Source organism: Macaca fascicularis, chromosome 20, assembly GCF_037993035.2.
Source record: "Macaca fascicularis isolate 582-1 chromosome 20, T2T-MFA8v1.1".
In the NCBI taxonomy this organism is placed as follows: Eukaryota; Metazoa; Chordata; class Mammalia; order Primates; family Cercopithecidae; genus Macaca; species Macaca fascicularis.
In genome coordinates this window covers 52,208,145-52,231,496 of record NC_088394.1, presented here as the reverse complement: position 1 = coordinate 52,231,496, position 23,352 = coordinate 52,208,145, and the positions used below count along the sequence as shown (strand labels likewise).

The 23,352-nt window shown below is 37.3% G+C and overlaps 1 protein-coding gene across 5 annotated transcripts in view; it reads left to right on the top strand.

The window, feature by feature from the left end:
• The window catches only part of LOC123566807 (uncharacterized), a 201,649-nt gene that overhangs the window by 28,378 nt on the left and 149,919 nt on the right, over window positions 1-23,352 (top strand). For 3 of the 5 annotated variants that reach the window (XM_074027002.1, XM_074027004.1, XM_074027003.1), the window contains exons 1-2: window positions 7,834-8,028; window positions 10,723-10,802. The exons of 1 other annotated variant lie outside the window; for it this stretch is intronic. In XM_074027002.1, the coding sequence (XP_073883103.1) occupies window positions 7,910-8,028; window positions 10,723-10,802 (199 nt within the window). In that variant the 5' untranslated portion in view covers window positions 7,834-7,909. Of the gene's footprint in view, window positions 1-7,833; window positions 8,029-10,722; window positions 10,803-23,352 lie in introns of those variants that run through there. One more of the 5 variants, XR_012428843.1, reaches the window with a different exon arrangement.

The window sequence follows — 23,352 nt, the reverse complement described above, 5'->3', positions numbered from 1 at the left end:
TGATCTTAACTCCTATACCCACTACTCCAGTTTGACCCCTAAGGCTCTGACACTACACAAGTGGAGGTAGATCCAACTATCGCCAGTAGATCCAACTTAACCAACTAAGCATCTCTTCTGGTTGAAACTGTATTGTCTCAACACTGATACAGAGTTTTAAAGGACTGTCTTCATGTGAATAATCTCACAAAAACCTCAATTCAACCATGGAGGTCAACGAGGCAAGTCTTGTTATCCTATCAGTTTTATTTTACTGGTGGCAAAACTGAGGCTCAGACTGACCTCAGTCTGATTTGATTTGATTTGATTTGAGACCATGTAATGATTGGATGGTAAAGGTGGGACCTGAATGCATACATTCTGATCCCTCTTTATATTACATTAATTATTTGATTTATCTGGGAAAAAACAGTATAAGGAGTTAAATGAAGCTATGTATTTCATTTATAGTTGGTAGAGTGTTAACTCCTTTGACTCTCTTGCAAGATTTTGCCTTCAGTTAAAATCCTTTTAATTAAACAAAATGACACCAAACAAAACCATCCTTATAATACATAATATGCATGTGAAGAACAAAAGAACAACAATCCTGGTTAGAAAAAAATATTTTGTGTTTCATTACAGAGCAATTCTGAGAGCAAATAGAAATGATTATGGGCCGGGCGTGGTGGCTCACTTTCAGAGGCCAACGTGGGCGGATCATGAGGTCAGGACATCGAGACCATCCTGGCTGACACGGTGAAACCCCATCTCTGCTAAAAATACAAAATAATTAGCTGGGTGTGGTGGCAGGCGCCTGTAGTACCAGCTACTTGGGAGGCTGAGGCAGGAGAATGGTGTGAATCCGGGAGGCAGAGCTTGTAGTGAGCCGAGATTGCACCACTGTACTCCAGCCTGGGCAATAGAGCGAGACTCTATCTCAAAAAAAAAAAAAAAAAAAAAAAAAGAAATGATTATAAACTGGCCATTTTTCCTGTTACCTTATTTGATGGTATTTCCTTACCCGATCTTCAAGGTCTCCCCATATAAAGAAAGCAGGGTAACATCTGGATTTCAGAGAAAATTAACCACTTGTTAAAGCTGTCCAATTACTCTGTTAGAAGATATTATTACTAAGACATTAAAATGGAAGTACCAGTGCTTCCTTCTTGAGATCCTATTGGAATGAGAACCTTCTGGATTCTATTCTGTAGTGTCGTTTTTGTAACTTTGGACACATTTCTTTTAACCTTTCCCAACTCACCTAAAACATGTCTCATAGAGTTTTATTTTGAGTTTAGAAAGACTGACATTTTTGAATTAAGAGGTGGGATGAATGGAAATGCTATTCCTAAAGAAGCTTGGAGGTAGTGAAATTATTTTATTGTTTTTTTCAACTTTCTTCTCAGGAAGGTCAGGGAACATTTTAAACAACTGATAAGTAAATGGTGGTTTATTTATTCATTAAAAATTTGTTGAGTATCATGTACCAGAACATGACCAGAACCTTCTTCTGCTCCCTGGTGCTGTGCTATCAGATGAGAACTCAACAAAAACTTTATCTCCATTATGGAATGTGAGTGTACAATGGCCATTTGCAAGGATTTTATCTTGCTGTGTTGTCAGAAGTAGAATTTTCTGTCTCTCAGTGTATGATTAGTACTTAACCATATCCTGCCTTATTACTATTAACTGTTTCACATGCATTTGCTATCAGAAAGTAAGGTCCTTGAAGGAGGAAACCATGGCTTATTTCTCCTCCATTTCTCTACTCAGTAAAAAACAGGAGTGAGGAGTCTTTACCTGGGGGTCCGTGGATGAAGGGGCTTCACATAACTTGTAAGCTTTCTGAAATTGTGAGAAAAATTATTTTTCATGTGTAGTTTTCTATGAAGAGGGCCCATCATTTTTATTAGATTCCCAAAGGGGTCAGTGGCTCAATGCTACTGTAGATTAATCACTCTACTAGGCTTATGATAAATATTTGAATGGTAGAAACTGCAAGAAGACAGTTAGTACCTTGATGTATGAGACAGCATTGTTATGATTGGAAGGCATGCTTTTGGATGGCTATCAGTTTCCCAACACTGAAGATACTAAGTTAATAGCTGGATACCCCATCAATTATAACTTTGTTGGGATTTTGATGTGCTCTTTCTGTTCTATGATTCTGTGATAATATCCATCTACACTAGAGAATACTTCTAATTCTTCACCACCCCCCATCTCCATTTTTGTGTGACTCACTCTTTGAATTATTTATACATCTAAAGAAGCTTTTTTTTTTTTTTTGAGATGGAGTCTTGCTCTGTCACCAAGGCTGGAGTGCAGTGGCGCCATCTCAGCTCACTGCAAGCTCCGCCTCCCGGGTTTACACCATTCTTCTGCCTCAGCCTCCCGAGTAGCTGGGATTACAGGTACCCGCCACCAAGGCTAATAACCAGAGGCCTAGAAATCAGGTTTTGAGAACCATGGCCCTAAGGATATGTATGAAATACTGAATAGCAGGTAGGGAACTTGGTATGAACTCAAGAAAATAAAGAGAAGGTAGAATGATTTTTGAGGTGAGGTTAAAAAAAATCAGAAGATAGTAGTTGACAAGCAGGTTGACACAACTGCCAACAGATTAAACAGAATAGGATTTAATTGAGTACTAAATTGAGCTGGTTACCTTTAAATTTAGGCCTCTAAGCAATTTTAGTTTGTGCTGCAATTTCACTACTTTCATTCAAAGAAATTAGGACAATGTAACTCCAGAGATGAGTTTCAGAAGTTCAAAGTGGTCAAACCACATTTCGTTTTCAGGTACATTCGCTTTCGGGTATGTACATATACAAATTTGTGCTTGAGTATATACATGTATGCAACATGTTCATGCCTTGATACTCATGAACATATGGATCCATCCACATGAATATGTTTATACATATACCAGATGTAAGGATTATTAAACATATTTAATAGAAAATTTTCACTTGTAGGGAAATAGAGTATCTCAAGTAGTTGAATATGTAATAGGTGAAAAGGATATTTTAGGTAATATATCAATGCTACTTTCAGGGTTAATGTCAAAAAGCAACACAGGATATATAAGGAACTGAGTACAGGCAGAACACAAGCTGACAGTGTCATACCAAGAGATAATCTAGGTAAGAGAAGTCCAAAAGATATTCATTGTAATCTAAAGGAAATTGGCTATGTTATATGCTACGGTTTTCCTTGGAAAAGCGTGGTTGTTAAATCATCGTCACCAACAGCTCTACTTTGTTGAGTTGGGCCTGGGGCCCTTTAATTAAATGCTTCCTCAAAATGTTTTCTGGCGATCTTATGAACTGGCTATTTTATTTACTCTTTAGCGTTATGCAAAATCTCAGTTAGCATCCTTTAGCTTTTGCATTTTTGATGAGTGTGGCATTGCTATTTTTACATGGGTTTTGTAAAGTCCTTTGAGGAATGCAGGAGTACATGGAGAGAAGAAGATGGTGGTGAGCTTCTTCCTTTATTTAATTCATCCATTCCCCAATCTCACAGAGACCAGTATAAAGCTGTACCTATAAAAGCTAACTGATTTGCCAAGTGTTTTTGCTCTGAAGGGACATCACTTATTTTTAGCAACAAAGAAGTGTTAGGAAGGGGAGGGAAGCATACCTCAGAAGGACAGATATGAAATGAAGCCCAGAATACTGATGAGAGTAGACTGTAAAACAAAAGAGTGTCTAGTGAAAGGTTGCCCAAGGGGGGAGTGCAGATCTAAGGTTTTGGATGGTTGCAGGAAAGCTTCTGTTAAGAGTTCTGTTAATAGAATATTTAGGAAATGTTATTAAAAAATTTTAAGGCAATCTAATAAAGGAAAGCAAGATATGGAAACTGAGCTGGTTGCTTAATTTGTTCAATAATCTGCAATTTATTTTTAGATTGCGGTAAACTATTAACATATTTATTGAGCAACTATACTTATACAAAGCGTTGTGCTAGGAAATGTGTGTAAAGGGTGGGAGGATAGTATTAAAAAATACAAAATGAGGTCCATGTTGTTAAAAATATATATAGGACTCTGTGTGTTAGAACTGTGTTGAATGCTTTCTGTATATTATTCTATTTAATCTTTACAACAATTAGAAAGTAAAATTATCCCTATTTTACAGATGAACAGCCTGAGAGTTTCTTTTCCTTTTTTCTTGCCTTCATTTCTTCCTCTTTTCCCTTCTCTTTCCTTCAACAAAGTTGAACTCAAACATGAATAGAAAATGGTGCTTTCTTCCAAGGTTTCACTTTTTCTAAAGGTAGCAGAATTATAGGTATGTAATAAGTGCTATCACAGAGTTACGAACCCAGTAATATGGGGGATCAGAAGAAGTAGCATTCAGTTCTGCTTGGTTATATCAGAGAATGCTTCCTGCAAGAGGTAATATTTGAGCTGAGTCTTAAAGGATAAGAAGGAGTTTGCCTAGTAGATAAGAAGGATAAGGCAGTAACAGCAGTGTGGCAGATACCTCTGGCTGCCCACCAAATACCAATTACCTTCCTTTCGGCAGAGTTGAGATTTTGCTCAAGTGTCCCCTCCTCTACTTGACCCAAGGGAGAGTGACTCTATCCCTGCCTTTAGGAATAAGCGCTAATTGGTCTAAGATAATTATGGTAGGCCCATTCCTTTTGTTTGATTACCTTAGGGGAGTAGGCATATGAACCAGTTCTGGCCAATGAGATATAAGAAAAAGTCTGCTGGGAGGGCTTTGGAAATGTCTCTTGACCTTAAGAGGGAAACATTGGAAGAGGTAGCTCTTTTATTTTTATTTTTTATTTTTGTCTGTAGGCATTGCTGTGCTTGGAAGGAATGCTTAAACCTACCATAGCCATGTTGTGACTATGAAGGGAGCCAACCTGAGGACAAATCACATTTTCTGAGGATGGCAAAGCAAAAGGATACAAAGACTCTGGGTCTTTGATGGCATTGTTGAGTTGCTGGACAACTTCCCTACTTTTCACGTTCCTATGACATAATGTTATCGTTGTCCCTGTTGTATCAGCCAGGGTGAACTGGAGTCTTCTATAATGGTCTCTTCACTGATAATAGAGCATGTGTAGAGGCATAGGGCTCAGAAGAGTCACAGGGCACTTAGAAATCGCCAGTAGTTCATCATGACTGGAATGCAGGATATTGTGGAGTGGAGTGTGATGTGATGGCTAGAGATAAAAATGAAATAATGGGCAAGGCTTAACTCATAAGAGCCTTATATGTTAAGGGTAGACATTTGGGTTTTGTAAATAATAGGGAGTCATTGAAAAGTCTTAAGCATGGTAATGGTATAGATTTGCAATTTAGAAGTGTTAAAAGAAAAACTTCAGCCGAATCAAATTTAAAGAAGTTTAATTGAGCAATGAACGATCGGTGAATCGGCCAGCCCCCAGAATCACAGCAGATTCAAAGCACTCTAGGGATGCCTCGTAGTCAGAACAAATTTATAGACAAAAAAGGTAAAGTGACATACAGAAATCGGAAGTGAGGTACAGAAACAGATGGATTGGTTACAGCTTGATGTCTGCCTTATTTGAACACAGTTTGAACACAGTTTAAACACTCAGCAGTCTGACTGGTTGAAGTATGGCTGCTGGGATTGGCCAAGACTCAGTGATTGTTAGAGGCACATACTCCTAAGTTAGGTTTTCAGTCTTGTCTGCCTGTTAAGTTAGCCTGCAGTTCATCCACAAGGACTCAAATATAGAAGTACAGAGCCCTTCTCAGGCCATATTTAGTTTGTTTTAACAGAAGCATTCCTCTGAATACAGTGTGAAAGACTACAGAAGGTAAGACACCAATGTTATTCAGCTCAGGAGCAAATGGATTCACATATAGGCTGGTCTCTCCCTATTGTTTCATTTTGGCTTGGAAAGACAGCGGTTAAGACAATATGTGCTAAGTGGAAAATTAGAGGAGCATCTATAATTTCATGAAAGAAGAGTGTGTTGGGGATCATGGAGGATTTCAATGAGCAGATTGGATTTGAGCTGAACACTGAAAAAGACTTGGAAAACATAGGGGAGTTGAGTAGAGCAAGAAACACAGAGAATGGCAAATTGAGCTGAAATGGAGGGTTTTATGGGAAGAGAATAAAACTAGAGTGGTCACTTGCAACCAAAATGGCAGAGAAAAGAAATTAAACTTTATCCTGGTTCTGCCATTTAGCAGTTATAGAACACTAGGCTTGATAAACTTGTTTCCTATTTGAATTGGGATTACAAGCATAGATTTTATTAATATCATCAGGTGATATCATATAGATATTATGTACCCCTTGATATTAGGTGATGAGAAAGATACTTTTCCTTTGTTGTATTCTCTCTAAAAACCCATAACCCCAGTCTAATCATGAGAAAACCATCGGACAAACCAAACATGAGGAACATTCTACTATTTTGTACTACTTTGACCAGGACTCCTCAAAACCGTCAAGGTGTTGAAAAACAAGAAAAGAATGAGAAACTGTCACAGATCAGAGGAGACAAAGTAATGTAGTATCCTGGACTAGATTATAGAACATACAAAAATACATTAATGAAAAAGCTGGTGAAATTTGAATAAAATTGAGAGTTTAATTGACAGTAATGTACCAATGTTGTGTTGATTTCTTAATTTTGACAAACTAACCAAGGTAACATAAGGTAATAACAACAGGGACAATGAAACTGGGTGAGGGGTATGTTATCACTGCTGTCTTTGCAACTTTTCCATAAATATAAAAGTACTCCAAAATAGTTTATTGACAAACTGTATATAGATATGTAGTATATACGTATATATATATGCACTTTATTGAGTTGTTATGAGTATTGAATGAAAGAGCTCATATGAAGCAGCCAGTATAGTGCCTGACACATAATAGGCCTCAAATGCTAGCTTCCTTTACACATTGGAGACTCTAAACAGTGGACAGGTGGGAGGGGTATGAGGATTGAAAGACTACCTATTGGGTTCACTATTCAGGTGATGGGTGCACTAAAAGCCCAGACTTCACCACCACACAATATATGCATGCAAGGAACCTGCACTTGTACCTCCAAATACATTTTTTAAACTAGTGATTTTCAAATTTGGGTTATATAAAAATCACATGGAGATGTTATGTCAAAAGTGCAAACAAATCTCAGGGCCTCAACCTTAGAGATTCTGATTTAGTGGATCTGGAATAGAGTCCAGGAAGAGGAATTTGTAATAGGTGTCCTGCAGAGATTTTATACAAGTGGCCTATGACCATGCTTGAAGAATTGCTGCTGTAGACTATGGGAATCCTAGAATGAGAATTGTACATTACCCTGAGGAGGAAAATAATGGAGATAAAAATGCCTGCCCTACTTACATCAAATTGGTTGATGGGAGAAAAATATAGAAGCAAGCACTTCACAAACTGTAAGTTATGATCGAAATCATTACAGATTAATTTGGAGGAGAGGTCTGATTAGGTAGCCATTTAGTATTAACAGCAGTGTGGTTGAAATTTAATTTTTATCCCTGTCACCCTCCTAAAAATATTTAGCTGCTTTTCCTGCTTAAATGCTCAGATGACCCATAGGACAAAGGCACACAGTTCAACTCCTTCAATTACAGATGAGCTAACTGAAGCTGAGAGGAGAGATGTGACGGGTTCGAGGTCACAGAGATAGTTATTGAAAGAATGGGATTAATATCCACTCTTGCAAGCTTCAGTCCAACTCTTTTTTCTGCTACTAGATAATCAATAGGTGCCACACTCAGAGTCTCAGACCTTTCATATGGGCTCTGGGAAAAGAATGGATGTCTGACTTATTGAGGAGGATGCCAGGAGTTTGTTTGCCTGAGTCCTGCTGACAGTTTTGCTCTTGGTCCACTGTGTTCTAGAATAACTCAGTTTCACTTCAGTGAGGTACAGTAAAAAGGGATCATCTGAACAGGAAAATGGCCCTTCATGGACAGTCTTATATCATACTCAGCTTCTACATCCTCAGCCACGTCAGCTATGTGTTGTCAGCCTGGAAGAGCTCACCACGCCTTCACAACACTGACCAACAAATCAGGTACACTTCCCGGCTTTGGCTCAGCCTGACACTACTTCCATAAAATACTGCTTGTAACTACGCTATCCCGAGGTGGTGTGTAACTCCAGGCCACTTCTGGGAGGAATAGAGAGCAGAGCGTATCACTGTGTGTTTTCCTCCCTCTTTTATATAAGTGAAGTCAGATTTATATTAAGGGCAACCTTGAAGAGAAAATTGTATCAGAGAAGTGGGGACAGACACTGTTTGTTAGCTGCTCCAACCTCCCTCCCTTTAGTCATCTTCCAGCTAACAAGCCATCAGCTATCTTTTGGTTGATAAGACATAGGCAGTAATTTGGTGGGTTAGGCTGCTGGAAAACCTTTGATTTTCTTAATAACAAGACCTGCTGCAGCCATCTTGAGAGATGAAATGGAGACCTCGAGAATCAAAGCTATATCCTAAAGAGGGTAGAGCTGCTGCTGGAGCTGGTATTGTGCCCACTTCTCTCTAACTCTACCTTCAGTGACATCACCATGGTGGGAATATTTTCACCATGGAAATTGGCAAATGCTGCAGATCAGGTTTTTCCCACTCTTTCTAGAGAGCTAGTTCTTAGACATAGCAAAACGCCATTGGCAGAGCAGAGTTTAGCAGGAACATGGGGCCTTTATGATCTCCCTGAGAAACTGTGCCATCCTTGCATTGTCCATTGCCATATAATTCTTTATCTCCTTATTAGTTCCTGGGGAGAAATATCAGGTCCTTGTGCACTGACTCCCAATTGCAGTGAAGTTGTCCAGCCAGCCTCTTCTGCCTTGGGGTATTATGTGTTGGCATCCGTTGGGTGTAACTGGGATCCCTAGTCATAAATATAATACAGTGACATCCTGCTATGACACACTGTGCTCTTCCATCCTGATTAACAGTGGTAGAAGGGTTTTCTGTTAGCTGCAGCTGAATGCATTCCTAACTGCTACAGGTAGCTTAGTTGGGCACAGAAAGGGGGAAGGGACAGATACACCGTACTTATTTTGCTTTAGTAGTCTGATAGGTAAGGGAGATTTTGACCTGAGCCTCTAGTATATTTTAAAGGCAGTCGTTCTGTCAAAGTGTGGTCCCCAGACAAGCAGCATCAATATTGCCTGGGAACTTATTACAAGTACAGACTCTCAGGTCCCCACCCCAGACCTGTTGAATCAGAAATTCTGGGAATGTGATCCAATAATCTGTGTTTTACCAAGCCTGCCAGGTGATTTTCATGCTAACTAAGGCTTGAGATCTGTGGTCTTAAAACTTTCACTGAAGAATTTCACTGAAGCAATTCTTCCTTCTTCCCCTAAGATAGTGGCCAGCCACCAGCCTCTCCCTTTGCCAATAAACCCAAGTTCTGGGTAATCGTCTCAGTTTGGAAGGGCTCTGTAAGAAATACAGCCATTTTTGAGTTATTGTAGATATGGCTAACATGCAGTGTGTACAGAAATAGAGGTGAGAGGATGCTGTCCCGTCACTGCATTGTGGCTTTCTGTGTGTGACATAAAAGTCCCATGCTCAAAGGCAGAGAACTGCTACAAGGAAATAGCCTGTGACCATCAACCAGGGGTATAAATTAAAGTCAGCATGACTTCTTGCTAAACCCTAGACCAAACCACTAATGTTAATTAGCAGCTTGCAATTTACACACTACCAGATGGATGTGCAGAAATGTTATCCTCTCTTTTTTCTATAGCTTAACTCAATTTGTGCATTAACCTGCATTTCTGCACTTGTAACTCTCCATTCATGGTAACATAGTCATTCTGGATTAAAACTGTTTCTTTCAGTTTAACTTAGACTCTTTGGAGGAGAAACTCCTCCCATCTCCTCACCTGTCTCCTGAGTACCTACAGGATGATCTGAGTTCCTAGGTGGTTTCTGATACTTCCTGGGGAAGAGTATCTAGTTTTTGTGTTCTGACGTGCAATTGCAGTATAGCAGTCCAGCTGACTTCCCTTCTGCCTTGGGCATTGTGTGTTGGCATCTTCTGGGTGTAACTGGGATCCATAGTCATAAGTATCATGTAGTGATATCCTGCCATGACACACTCTCTTCCTTTCAGCATGTTTTGCCTTGCCACTCTGCTGTATTGCGGCTTCTTGGGCTATGCTCTGAGAAGTGGAGCACAAGCATGCCCACTTGTTTTGTAATGCCTGTCTGTGAGTCTCCATCATTCCCTGAGATTTTTGATTCCAAGATGGCAGGGGAGAAAGTAGGCTCTTGTTGCGTCTCCACTCTCTTACTCTCTTTTTTGTTTGTTTGTTTTGCTTTTTGTTTTTTGTTTTGTTTTGTTTTGTTTTTTGTTTCCCTCCCCCTGCCCAAGATGCCCTCCTGGAACTCAGACAGGGCTTTTACTTTCACCCTATGTATTGAGAAATGCCCTTACTTTGTAACTTATATCCTTCCTACTGTATGACTTATGGTAAAGACCCTTTACTCTGACTACTCCAAGCTTTGGACCTATAAATTCATTTTTCCTACAACAAATCCTATCTTTTGCAAATGAAATATATTTTAGTTTTGACAATTACTTTCTCTGAAATAATTTTTATTTCAGAGCCTATCATGAAGAGGTTAAAAACTGAGGAAGAAGGAAAGGGAGTGAGATGTTGGACTGGAAATAGGAGGGTTCAGTTAAAGTGTGCATTTTGAATGGTGACACCCTTCAGCTCCCTTCCTTATCCATTTGTCTTTTCTCAGGAAGCTGAAGAATGATATGCTCCACCACAATGAGGGACTAAACAACAAAAAGGAGGCACGGGATTCAGGAAGGAAAAAAGGTGTGTAGCAAATTCTCAGGATGATGCTGAAGGAAAACCCCAGGATGACAACTATACTTTAGGCCTAGAGAGCAACTAGTCCCAACTGGAAGTGGGGGATGGAGGACTCTAGGGCAAAATAATCTTCTGATTGGTTTTAACATGTGGAAAGTGAATTGAATTGCTATTAATGGTAGTAGGGTCTAGAAGTCTCAGCAGATTTTAAGGAGGAACAATTGTTAACTCAAAAAAAAACCAGTTGCACAAAAAGGAGAGGTAATCATAGTTAACCACTTAACTCAGCACTGAGTGATATTTAAATATCCAGCAAATACAAATTGAATATTGCTTTAATTAAAAAAGAAAATAGATATATTTATGTTGGAAAAATGGGGATAGGAAATGGATGTAAGTGGAAAATGGTATGGTAAGTCAATAAACACCCAGAATTGATGAATCAAGATACAGAAGTTTAAACATATTATTTAGAAATATGAAGATAACCACAAAGAGAAACAGCTAAAATATTTGAAAATGTTTTCCTCTGGGGAGTGGAATGTAACCTCAACTTTTTTTGTGTGTGCTTTTTTTTTTCTAATAACATTCTGTCTCCAACAAAAATAAAACTAAAATTCACCTAATAAATCAGTTTGTTTAGAAACAAATGTGTATGTATTTAAAGGATTACACTAGCAAAAAACAAAAGCAAGCAAACCCCAAACACTTCAAACTGTATATGAACCTAATTAATATTTCACTTGGTTCAAGACTTCTCACATTTGCTTCCCATCTAATTTTGGAAGAAACTCAGGGAGAGAAGGTTTTTACGTAGTCAAACCTATGAGGTTATGCCATAGTCAATATCCTCAGTGAAACTGACATATGAATCTGTTTAGGGCTGAAAAGCAACTACTAATAGACATTGATTTTCAGCTTGTGATGATACCATCTTCCTTCTACTTTTAAGTTTTGGGAAGCTCTGTTTATGCCTCAAATCTGTGATACTCTGTGGAAGTTTGCATTATGATTTTTGATATATCTAGAGATTAGTGACATAAACTACTGAACATATGTAGTTCTAGCAGTTTCTGTTATTCATAATATAGCAACACATTTTATTCATATTCATTTATATTTCATGATAAACAATCAGCTATCTTAGATACAACACATAATTGGTATGATTGTTAAACTCAAAATAGTTACATGGTTTATTGTTAAATACAGACAATGATTTCATATTTGTGCCCTCTTGTATATAAATTGTTTCACATTTTTTTGCTTCTCGTGTGTGCAATAAAAACAGCTCTCATAACTGAGTAGATGTTTCAGTGAAATATTCCACCGTGACATTTAATATATTTATTTGATGCGCTTAACTTTGGTTCCCAGTACCATGAAATGCAGTCTACAGGTTAGTACTCTCATTTTACATGATAAACTGGTCCTCATCGTTTACAGCTAGTGAAGCATTTGTATCTGGGACTTTTCTTTGATGAGCCCTTCAGCACGTTACTCTTCTCATTTTCAGAAGCTCCTTTTTTTCTTCCTTCTCTGACTTCTTTTTTCCTAAGGCTCCATTTCTTTTTTTTATTTTTATTTTACTTATTTATTTATTTATTTATTTATTTATTTATTATTATTATACTTTAAGTTCTAGGGTACATGTGCATAACGTGCAGGTTTGTTACATATGTATACTTGTGCCATGTTGCTGTGCTGCACCCATCAACTCGTCAGCACCCATCAACTCGTCATTTACATCAGGTATAACTCCCAATGCAATCCCTCCCCCCTCCCCATGATAGGCCCCAGTGTGTGATGTTCCCCTTCCCGAGTCCAAGTGATCTCGTTGTTCAGTTCCCACCTATGAGTGAGAACATGCGGTGTTTGGTTTTCTGTTCTTGTGATAGTTTGCTAAGAATGATGGTTTCCAGCTGCATCCATGTCCCTACAAAGGACACAAACTCATCCTTTTTGATGGCTGCATGGTATTCCATGGTGTATATGTGCCACATTTTCTTAATCCAGTCTGTCACTGATGGACATTTGGGTTGATTCCAAGTCTTTGCTATTGTGAATAGTGCCACAATAAACATACGTGTGCATGTGTCTTTATAGCAGCATGATTTATAATCCTTTGGGTATATACCCAGTAATGGGATGGCTGGGTCATATGGTACATCTAGTTCTAGATCCTTGAGGAATCGCCATACTGTTTTCCATAATGGTTGAACTAGTTTACAATCCCACCAACAGTGTAAAAGTGTTCCTATTTCTCCACATCCTCTCCAGCACCTGTTGTTTCCTGACTTTTTAATGATCACCTTTCTAACTGGTGTGAGATGGTATCTCATTGTGGTTTTGATTTGCATTTCTCTGATGGCCATTGATGATGAGCATTTTTTCATGTGTCTGTTGGCTGTATGAATGTCTTCTTTTGAGAAATGTCTGTTCGTATCCTTTGCCAAGGCTCCATTTCAATCTCCTAGTCTTTGTGAGTTCTTCTCTGATGTCTCATTTGCATTTTTCCTACAATTTCTCAGAGTTCTTAACACTTCAGCAGCTTTTGCATTTCTTCAAAATGTTGATATATTTGAGTAGGTATTAATAGCTAAATATTAGCAATACATAAAATTTTAATACACATAAAATTAGTAAAAATGCTTTTGTGTTTTAAGTTCACATGGGTGATACTTTATTTATTTATTTTTGTTTTTAACCTGGTTCTTAGTAAGTGTGCAGATACATTTTAATGTTACCTAGTAGAAATTCTAAGTTGATTTTTTTTAAGATTAATAAAATCCTAGACATAATGCAATTCTTACAAATTGTTATTTCTTACCTGTCATTTGTCAATGCAGTGTTTATAAATTAACAGTCATGGGTTTTCACTTGAATACAAAATGCTGGAACAGTCTGGAATGGACACGTGAAAGCCATCTCAGAGGATTACCTGAGCATCAGATGGATGGAAAAAAATAGTAGATATGTGAGCAAATAGATGGGTAGACAGATTAGTCTTAGATTTCAACTCTACTCCTCCAAAGCATGCTTGAGTTACTCTTTCAGTATTGTGGAAAGGTAACGATGCTGGAGAACTGAGTTCTCTACTTTTGAACTGTTATAGGTATATAACTTATCGGGAAAATAAAACATTTGAAAATGGAAACTTACAAATAGGTTCAAAAACAATTATTTATTTTACAGAGAGATTTGCCCAGACTCCTCATTTAAGGAACGTTAGATCTCAGTATTTCATATATAGATAGTCCTGAAGATGTGTTACTCCTGTAGTTTTCATTTGGGATTGATGTATTTTGTCTTCCCTATATTGATGAATGCCAGCAATTCCAGGGATTTAGTTGAATATAAACTGAACCAAAAAATATATATTTACTGAGGTGTTTACAGTATTCACCTTTGATTATAGACCGAGTTTCTATCTGGCAATAGGCCTCTGGAAATGAAGCACTGCAACATTACCAGATGTTTTATAAAACCATTTTATCTGCCAAATTTACCAAGTGAAAGTGAGCTTAAAGAACAAACCTGTATCTTACCATTTAACTTATGATTTTTCAAATATGAAGAAAAGCATAGAGAAATGGCAAAAATTGATGAATCTTTGTCCAAAATGCTATCATATTTGCTCTATAAAATATTAAAGGATGCCCCCAAGACATTTTTCGCCTTCCTTCTGAGAAGTAACTACTGTCTTGAAATTGATATGTGTGATCCCTTCAATGTTTTTGTGTTTTAAAAAAGCACATGTAAATATCGTAAATATATAATTTCTGGTGTTATGTGTTTCAAAATTTTAAATAAATGTTATCACGCCATACATATCCTTTTGCAATTTGTTTTTACCGTTCAGCATTAGGTTTTTGAAATTTATCTATGGAGATTAGTTCATTCATTTGAACTAGAACTATATAGAATCTATTGTACAACTAAGCCAGTTTACTTAATTCCCTTCCCTTACTGATGATGTTAAAGTTGTTCCCACTTATTTTTGTATTACAAATAGTGCTGTAGTAAACATCCTTATGTATTTATTCTTGTACACACGGGCAAGAATTTTTCTAGAGCATTAGTTCTCAAACTTAGGCATGCATCAGAGTCACCTTCAATGCTTATTGAAACACAGGTTGCTGGCACCAGGACTACACGTCCTTTACCGTAATACAGAAGCTGCTAAATCCAGGCTTCCACTGCTAAGAGTTCCAGATCCATGCCGCTTCTGTCATGATTTCCATCAGTCAAATATATCTCTACATGTTGCCTTTTTGTCTATGTAATGGAGCAAATGCACAATTTATTGTTCAACTCAGGACTCTTTTGAGTCTGAAAGGGAATGTTTTTAATAATTATAACAACATCTGACTTACAACCCAGTTTTGGATCAAAGCCTCCAATAGGTGCCTCTGGTGGGAAAATCAAAATTACAAATCTACACCAAACAGCAAAGGAACCTGGAAATTGTAGTTTTTGGGATTCTAATTTAGAAAGGTAGACTTTGTGCAGAAATGTCAAAATTCGCCAAAGGCCTTAAAAATAGTTCGAACCTGCCTACAAATCATTGCCTACAAAGCAATGATTACTTTGTTATTAAGTTTTGTTTATTTATTTTTCTGTCTTATTCCACTGGTTAAGACTATCAGCACATTGTCGAATAGTTGTGCTGATGGCAAACATTTTTTTTCTCTTCTTTCTTGTCTTGAAGGAAATGCTAATAAAGTTTCATTATTATGATGATATTTTCTATAGGGTTTAAAAGTATGCTTTTGTCAGGTTGAGGAAATTTCCTTTTATTCTTGATTTTCTGAGGGTTTAAAAAATTATAAATACATATACATTTAATAATACTTTTTGTACATGCAATAAGATAATTTTTTTCCTTTATAAATATGTTAAATTACATTAAAATATTTTCTAATGTTAGCACAGCCTTGAATCCTTGGGATAAACTCTACTTGGTAATGATACGTATTTTTTTTTTAAGTATAAATTTTTGGTTTTGCTCTGCTAGTATCTTATTTAGCCCTTTTGCAAATATGTTCATAAATGAGCTGAGTTACAAATTTCCTTTTTTTTTTTTTTTTTTGAGACAGTATCTTACTCTGTCACCCAGACTGGAGTGCAGTGGCACAATTACAGCTCACTACAGCCTCAAACTCCTGGGCTCAAGCAATCCTCCCACCTCAGCCTCCTGAGTAGGTGCGGTTACAGGCTACTGCCACCACGCCCAGCTAACTTTTGTATTTTTTGTAGAGTCAGGGTTTTGCCATGTTGCCCCGGCTTTTCTTGAACTCCTCGGCTCAAGCAGTGCCCCTGCCTCGGCCTCCCAAAGTGCTGGGATTACAGGTGTGAGCCCTTGCACCTGGCCAAATTTCCTTTCTAATACGGTACTTTTTCAGTTATGGTGCCAAGTTATGTCAGTCTTATTAAAATCAGTTAGTGAAGTTTCCGTGTTTATGTACTCTCTCAAAAACTTTAAAATGATGATTGTTGGAAGTTTGACATGTTCTCCAATAAAACCATCCAGCATGGTGTGATTTTTTTTATTATAGAGGGTGATATAGATTTTTAATGATCAATTCCAATTCTTTAATGGATATAGAGCTGTTCAACTTCTCAATTTGTCATGAGTCTGTTTTGGTAAGTTATATTTTTCTAGAGAATTATTCAATTTTTTGTTTCCAGTTATTGGTATCAAGTTACTCAGCCTGTTCTCTTGTGATATAAAAAAAAAATGTCTATTCTATCTGTGATTAGCTCACCCTTTACTTTCAGATCTGTTTTGTTTATGTTTTTTGTTTTTCCCCCATGATTAGCCCTGATAACAAAATAGTTAATTTCTTTTAAAAAGCGACTTCAAGATTTGTTTCTGTTGTTTCTCATTTCATTAACTTCTGCTCCAATATTTAGTTTTTCATTTCATCAACTTTCTCCTATTATTTTGAGTCGCCTACATCATTAATTTTCAGTTTTAGGATTAGTTCATTTAGCTGCACACATTTTGAAATATAGTGTTTTCTTTGTGAATCAGTTCTAAATATTTTATAATTTTTATTGCGATTTCTTCTTTGACTCGGATTATTTAGAAATACATTAAAATTTTCAAAATGAAAAATTCTTAAATAACCTTTTGTTATTGTTTCCTAAATTTATTATATTTTGAGTAGACATCTTGGTTTGTGTGATATTTTGTTTGGTAGTTTTTGAAATTTTTCTTTGTGCTAATATGTGTTCCATTTTTGCTTGAAAAAAGAATATTAGTTCTCAAAATGTTGGATGTCGTATTCTATATAATTATTGTCATTGCATGGAGTCTCTTAATTGGGTTAGCAAATCATTTATAGTCTCACTTATTTCTGGTCTTTTGATCTATCTGTGATGAAAGTGGCATGTTAAAAAAATCTAATATGGTTGTGGATCTTTCCCTTTATCTTTTTAATTCTATTTTCCTTGCATATATTTTGGGGCTATGTTGCTAGGTTTATATAAATTCAGAATTATTATGTCTTTCAGTAAATTACTCTTTTACCATTATGTATTCCTAATGATACTGTACTGTTTTTTCTTTAGAGTTTTTTTCTGCTTGATATTAATATAAATGCACCTTGGTTAGCATTTTTTCTGATGCAAAATTCCCCATCATTTATTCTTAAACTTTCTGTGTCATTCTGGTTTAATTGTAGCTCTTAGAATTAGCATATAGCTGGATTTTATTTGGAAATCCAACCCGAGTCTCACATGTCCAGTATTGAAGTTCTTTCTTGTTTTAATATCCATGAAATGAATCATATCTTAATGATTTTGGTGTTGGTGTTTTACCAGTTTCTTACCTCCTCATTGTTTCTCACACTTCATCTTTGCTCTGGGTTCAGTTACCTATTTTCCTGAAGTGTACCTTCAGGTAGTTCTTCCAGCCAAGGTATCTGAATGGCTTGCTGTCTCACAGGGGCATTTTCTCTATTCAACGTTTCAGGCAGGTAAAAACTGCCTTACTGCTTTGCTGAGCTGGTGGGTGGCATTTTCACAGCTGACAGCAGATAATTGCCAGTCTGAGCAGCCCTTCAAGGGCCTTGGCTTTATGTGGAAGCCTCAGTTCCAGCGCCTCTCCTCCTTCTACCCCACGGGTGTCCAATCTTTTGGCTTCCCTGGGTCAAATTGGAAAAAGAATTGTCTTGGGTCACACACAAAATATACTAACACTAACGATAGCTGAAGAGCTGAAAAAAAAATCACAAAAATGTCTCATAATGTTTTAAGAAAGTTTACAAATTTGTGTTGGGCTGCATGTGGCCTGCAGGCCATGGGTTGGACAAGCCTGTTCTATCCCGAAGCAGCCTTTTGTGGGTGGTGAAATCCCAGCTCCCAGGCTCCAGAACCTGTTCCTAGGTTTTAAATCGCCTACCCATGCACTCCCCTACTGCCCTGGCTTTATGTTCCCATTGTATTCCCATCACCTGGGGGAGTTCTCACTTTCTTTTAAGCTTAGCTATTTGTTAAATTTTGGGAGGATTAATATTTTACCCAGAATTCATATGTGTGTCATGTACGAAACAGTTTCATATTTATTTAGAGCTTCGTATGTGCAGAATTGGAATCCTAACCTTCTTTACGAAACCCATTTGTTTTTATTCCTAATATGATTTCCAGTTGCACTATACCTTTGGCCATATTTAGGAAATTAAATAGCTGGATACTATTATTTCGTAACTCTATTTTCACTGTTTTTCAGTGAAGCACCTTTTCAATGCATAGGTATTGGTCCATTATTGCTAAATGTCCTTCCTCCTTTGCCACCCTGATGGACCTCCCTGTCATACTTGTCTACTACCTTCTTGTTACCTATCTTGTGTTTAAGTCCTTCTCAGCTTCTCACACTGGAAAGTGATATGATGGATATAGAATTTAATGACTGAACATGGCCTCCAAAGATCGTCTTTTCTAAAATGTTTGCGTTTTATTAGAGGATTGAGAAATACAAAGAATGAGGAAACTCATGGCATTGAAGAGGACTGTTATGAAAGATACTTTGAGGTAAATGACGAGTTAATGGGTGCAGCACACCAATATGGCACATGTATACATATGTAACAAACCTGCACGTTGTGCACACGTACCCTAGAACTTAAAGTATAATAAAAAAAGAAAGATACTTTGGGGTGCCAATAATCAAGAAATATTCCGTTCTGGTGCCTGTAGATTACATTATTTCAGAAACTGCCATCTTTGCTATTTCTATTTATATGTATCTACATTTTCCAAAGAGCTCAGTGTCAACTCTTTTTTTTTTTTTTTTTTTTTTGAGACGGAGTCTCACTGTGTCTCCCAGGCTGGAGTGCAGTGGCGTGATCTCGGCTCACTGCAAGCTCCGCCTCCCGGGTTCACGCCATTCTCCCGCCTCAGCCTCCCAAGCAGCTGAGACTTACGGCGCCCGCCACCACGCCCGGCTAGTTTTTTGTATTTTTAGTAGAGACGGGGTTTCACCATGTTAGCCAGGATAGTCTCGATCTCCTGACCTCGTGATCCACCTGCCTCGGCCTCCCAAAGTGCTGGGATTACAGGCTTGAGCCACCGCGCCCGGCCTCAGTGTCAACTCTTATGGACTTTGATGGGAATAAAAACTCAAAAAGGAAATAATTATTTTTCTAAAAGGAAAATTTCTCTCTTCTTCTGATCTGCTTCTTCATTTTTTCAAACAAACACAAAAAGTCCATATCTACAAAGCAACCAATTACTACAAAGATATCTGAAGTAACTTATGCCCTAACCTTACAATATGGTGAAAATTATAATCCAAAATTTAGAATAATATCTGGGCTGGCTTTCATCACAGCACTAATATGAAGCCTATTTCAAGGAGAATGAAGCAAAGAGAGTTGCAATTTAGTATGTGAAAGGCTATGAATGTATATGAAATTACATGGGCTTTGTTATATTTGCACATCTAAATCTAATGGGAAATCAGATAACTCAAGCTGTGCACTCTCATCTCCAGGAGTTCATCATATGAAGGAATGAAGATGTTCAAAAGAAAACCTTCAAACTCATGCCAGAAGATGTCCCCAGCTGTATAAATGCCTAACTCAGCTTCTAGTCCTTGGACATTAAGCAGCTCATTGAAAATTCAAAGGTTCCAGCCAGAAGCTACAGCTGGGCTCAGATGTTGAAATCAGTCTCTCCTGCTGATCAAACTGTGACGTAGCCAAAGCAATAGGGCTGGCTTTTCAGTTAATTCTCAGTGAGCCCTTCCTTTCCCTCTGCAGTGGTGTGGCATTTAAAATATAACTCCTTTATGTACACTGTAAACCATTCCTTCTCAGGACAGATGGAAGTATGAAATCTATCTATTTCAGTCTATAAAATTATATTTAGAGCATTAGGTAATGAATGTCCTAGTAAAGTCAGCAGAGGACAGGTAGGTTAAATGACAGGTAAAGAATGACAGGCAGGTAGTAGATGATAAGAGTTGCAGAACACTTTGGGGAGAAGGACTTTATTTTTAAAAGCCTTTAGTAACACTACTACTAATAATGTAGTAAGGTACTTCTTACTCATTAATAAATGGGTAAAAGTAATTTCAAGTTAGCAAATTTCTCATTTAGGTACAGTGTTTTGTATAACAATGGCCTAGTCCTGATCCCTATAGGAAACTACCTTAACCATTGTGTATCTTTTCAGCTTTTAATGAATATACAAGCACATCTTCTCATATTTTATATTTTTTATGTAAAGAAGTCATGCAACTTACACCGTAAACATCTTTCCATATCAGATCATATGGAAGTTTTTCATTTTTTTTTAACAATTGCAGAATATTGTGGGAAGTAGTTTAATTTACTCAGCTAGTCTTCTAATGATGGACATTTGACAATTTCTATTCTTTCACAAAGCCTGCTGCAACAAATAACATTATTCATATGGCATTTTGTATAAGTGTGAGTATATATGTAGGATAAATTTCTAGAAAGTAGACTTGCTGGATTAAAAATTATGTACATTTTAAATTTTGACAGATGTTGCCAAATTTCCATGCAAAGGATAAATTTCTTTGTGTAAAATTGCTTGGTTGCATGGTATATGGATTTCATCTTTCAGAAATTTGTATCAGTTTATATTCCTGAGCAATATGGCAAACAAGATAACCTGGAAATCCCCTTAAAAAGACACCTAAAATATTAAACAATATGTAACAAATATCTCATATATAGAACTAAGCTTGCAAAAAAGCAAGGCAAATCTCCAGGGATCAAAAAATGAAGAAGCTGAAAACCAAGGGAGGAGCAGACATTGAAGCCACTGATGCCCTGGGGCATTTATAGTTGCAGGTAATTAAGATGCTTGGTGTTCAACAGCCGCATGAAGATAAGACCTTGGACCCAGCAAGGTGTAGAGAGGAGCTAGGATCCTCACAATAATCTGGAACCCTCAAGCCCTAAAAGATGGATAGAAAAAAATAACTAGCAAAAGGAGATAATAAGGCAAATTGTCTGGCTTGGCTTGGGCATACAGAGTAAAAACGAAAAGTATGTCCTGAGAATTTATAACCTCAGGCCTGCCCTCAAGTGGGATAGGAGTTCTAATACATAGTACCTTGGGACACCTTGGGTGCCTAACAGAAGCAAATGCAAATCCTCTCCAAAGACTCCTGTCTTCATCCTAGGCTACTTAAGATTCTGCTATGGTTTGAATATTCTTCCCTCCAAAACTCCTGTTGAATTTAATCCCCAATGTGGTCATATTGAGAGGTGGGGCCTTTAAGAAGTGATTGGGTCATAAGGGATCTGCCCTCATGAATGGATGAATCCATTCATAGATTAATGGATTAATGGGTTATCACAGGAGAGGGACTGGTGGCTTTATAAGAAGAAAAGAGACCTGAGCTAGCATACTCAGTCCCCTTACCATGTGATGCCCTGCACCACCTTTGGACTCTTCAGAGTCCCCACCAGCAAGAAGTCCCTCAGCTGATGTGGCCCCCTGACCTAAAACTTCCCAGCCTCCATTACTGTAAGAAATAAGTCCTATTCTTTATAAATTACCTAGGTTCAGTATTCTGTGATAAGCAACAGAAAACAGACTTAAGATAATTCCCACGGATAAAAGGTTTGATTGAACATAAATTCACAATCCAAAATTGCATACCAAAAGAAACAGATTTCCATGCATGAATGCAAGCAGTAAAAACAGCTTTATTAGACTTCCAGGAACTTCAGATAACTGAGCAATCAGATAGAGAATATAGAACGAGTTTTATATTTTTAAAGGGTTTAAGGAAACAATATCAGGAATAACTGTAAATAAGAACACACACATAAATATGACCTGATGATTTTATAAAACAAAGTAGAACTTCCAAAAAAAAAAAAAAAGTGATAATCAAATTTTAGAATACAATGGAATACTTAAATAACCAAAATAGATTCAGTTGTAAAAAGAATTAGTGAACTGGAAAGATCTGAGGGAAGTACCTAAAGTGCAGCACAGAGTTGCAAGAATGGAAAAATATAAAAAACATTGAATATGTGAGCATTTGAAGAACACATATATGTTGTACTGATATTCTAGATGGATGAAAGAGAATGAGGGGATATGAAAAATATTTAAAGAGGTAATTGGTGAGAATTTTCCAGAATAGGTAGAAGACATGAATCCTTAGATTCAGGAAGCACAATAAATCTCAAATTCTCCCACTGCATTTCAGCATACATCAGACATTTTAATGAAATATAACTATATTTCCCAAAACAAACTTTTAATGAGAAGAGTGGTGGTGTTTTACATTTTTGTTAACCTCTTTAATGTCTAGTTTATTAGAATACTGTTGGATTCTCATATATGTTTTTGCATTCAACCTGTTCCAATATCACATGTCATATAACCTTTGGAAAACTCAAATCTGCAAGAGAATGAGAATGAAAAAGACAAATTATGTCTTAGCATTATTATAAATATGGTTTTGGCCTTGTGTAACTCTTGACAAATTCTCCAGGTTCCTCAAGGGTCTTTAGACCATACTTGAAGGACCACTGATTTACGTATTTATTTAAAAAAATTTTTTTAGAGATTAGGTCTTGCTTTGTTCCCCAGGCTGGAGTGCAGTGGTGCAATCATAGCTCACTGCAGCCCTGAACTCCTGGGCTGAAGCAATCCTCCTATGTCAGCTTTCCAAGTAGGTGGGACGATAGATACACACCACCATGATCAGCTAATTTTAAAAAAATTTTTAGAGTTGGGTCTCACTATGTTGTCCAGACTGGTCTCAAACTCCTGGCTTCAAGTGATCCTCCTTCCTCAGCCTACTGAATATCTGGGATTATAGGTGTGAGGCATTGTGACCAGCTGGGACCACTGATTTAGTGTAAGTTTTTTATTATGGGTTATGGGTGGTGGACTGGGTGTGTTACAAACAAATATTCTACATACATACACACACAGGTACATACACACACACAAACAACCATATATGCTCTACATGAGTCCCTATTTTTCAGAGAATTAGAATACATACAATAAGGTACACTTGGATTTGAAACTCAAGGGATTTCATTGTTCT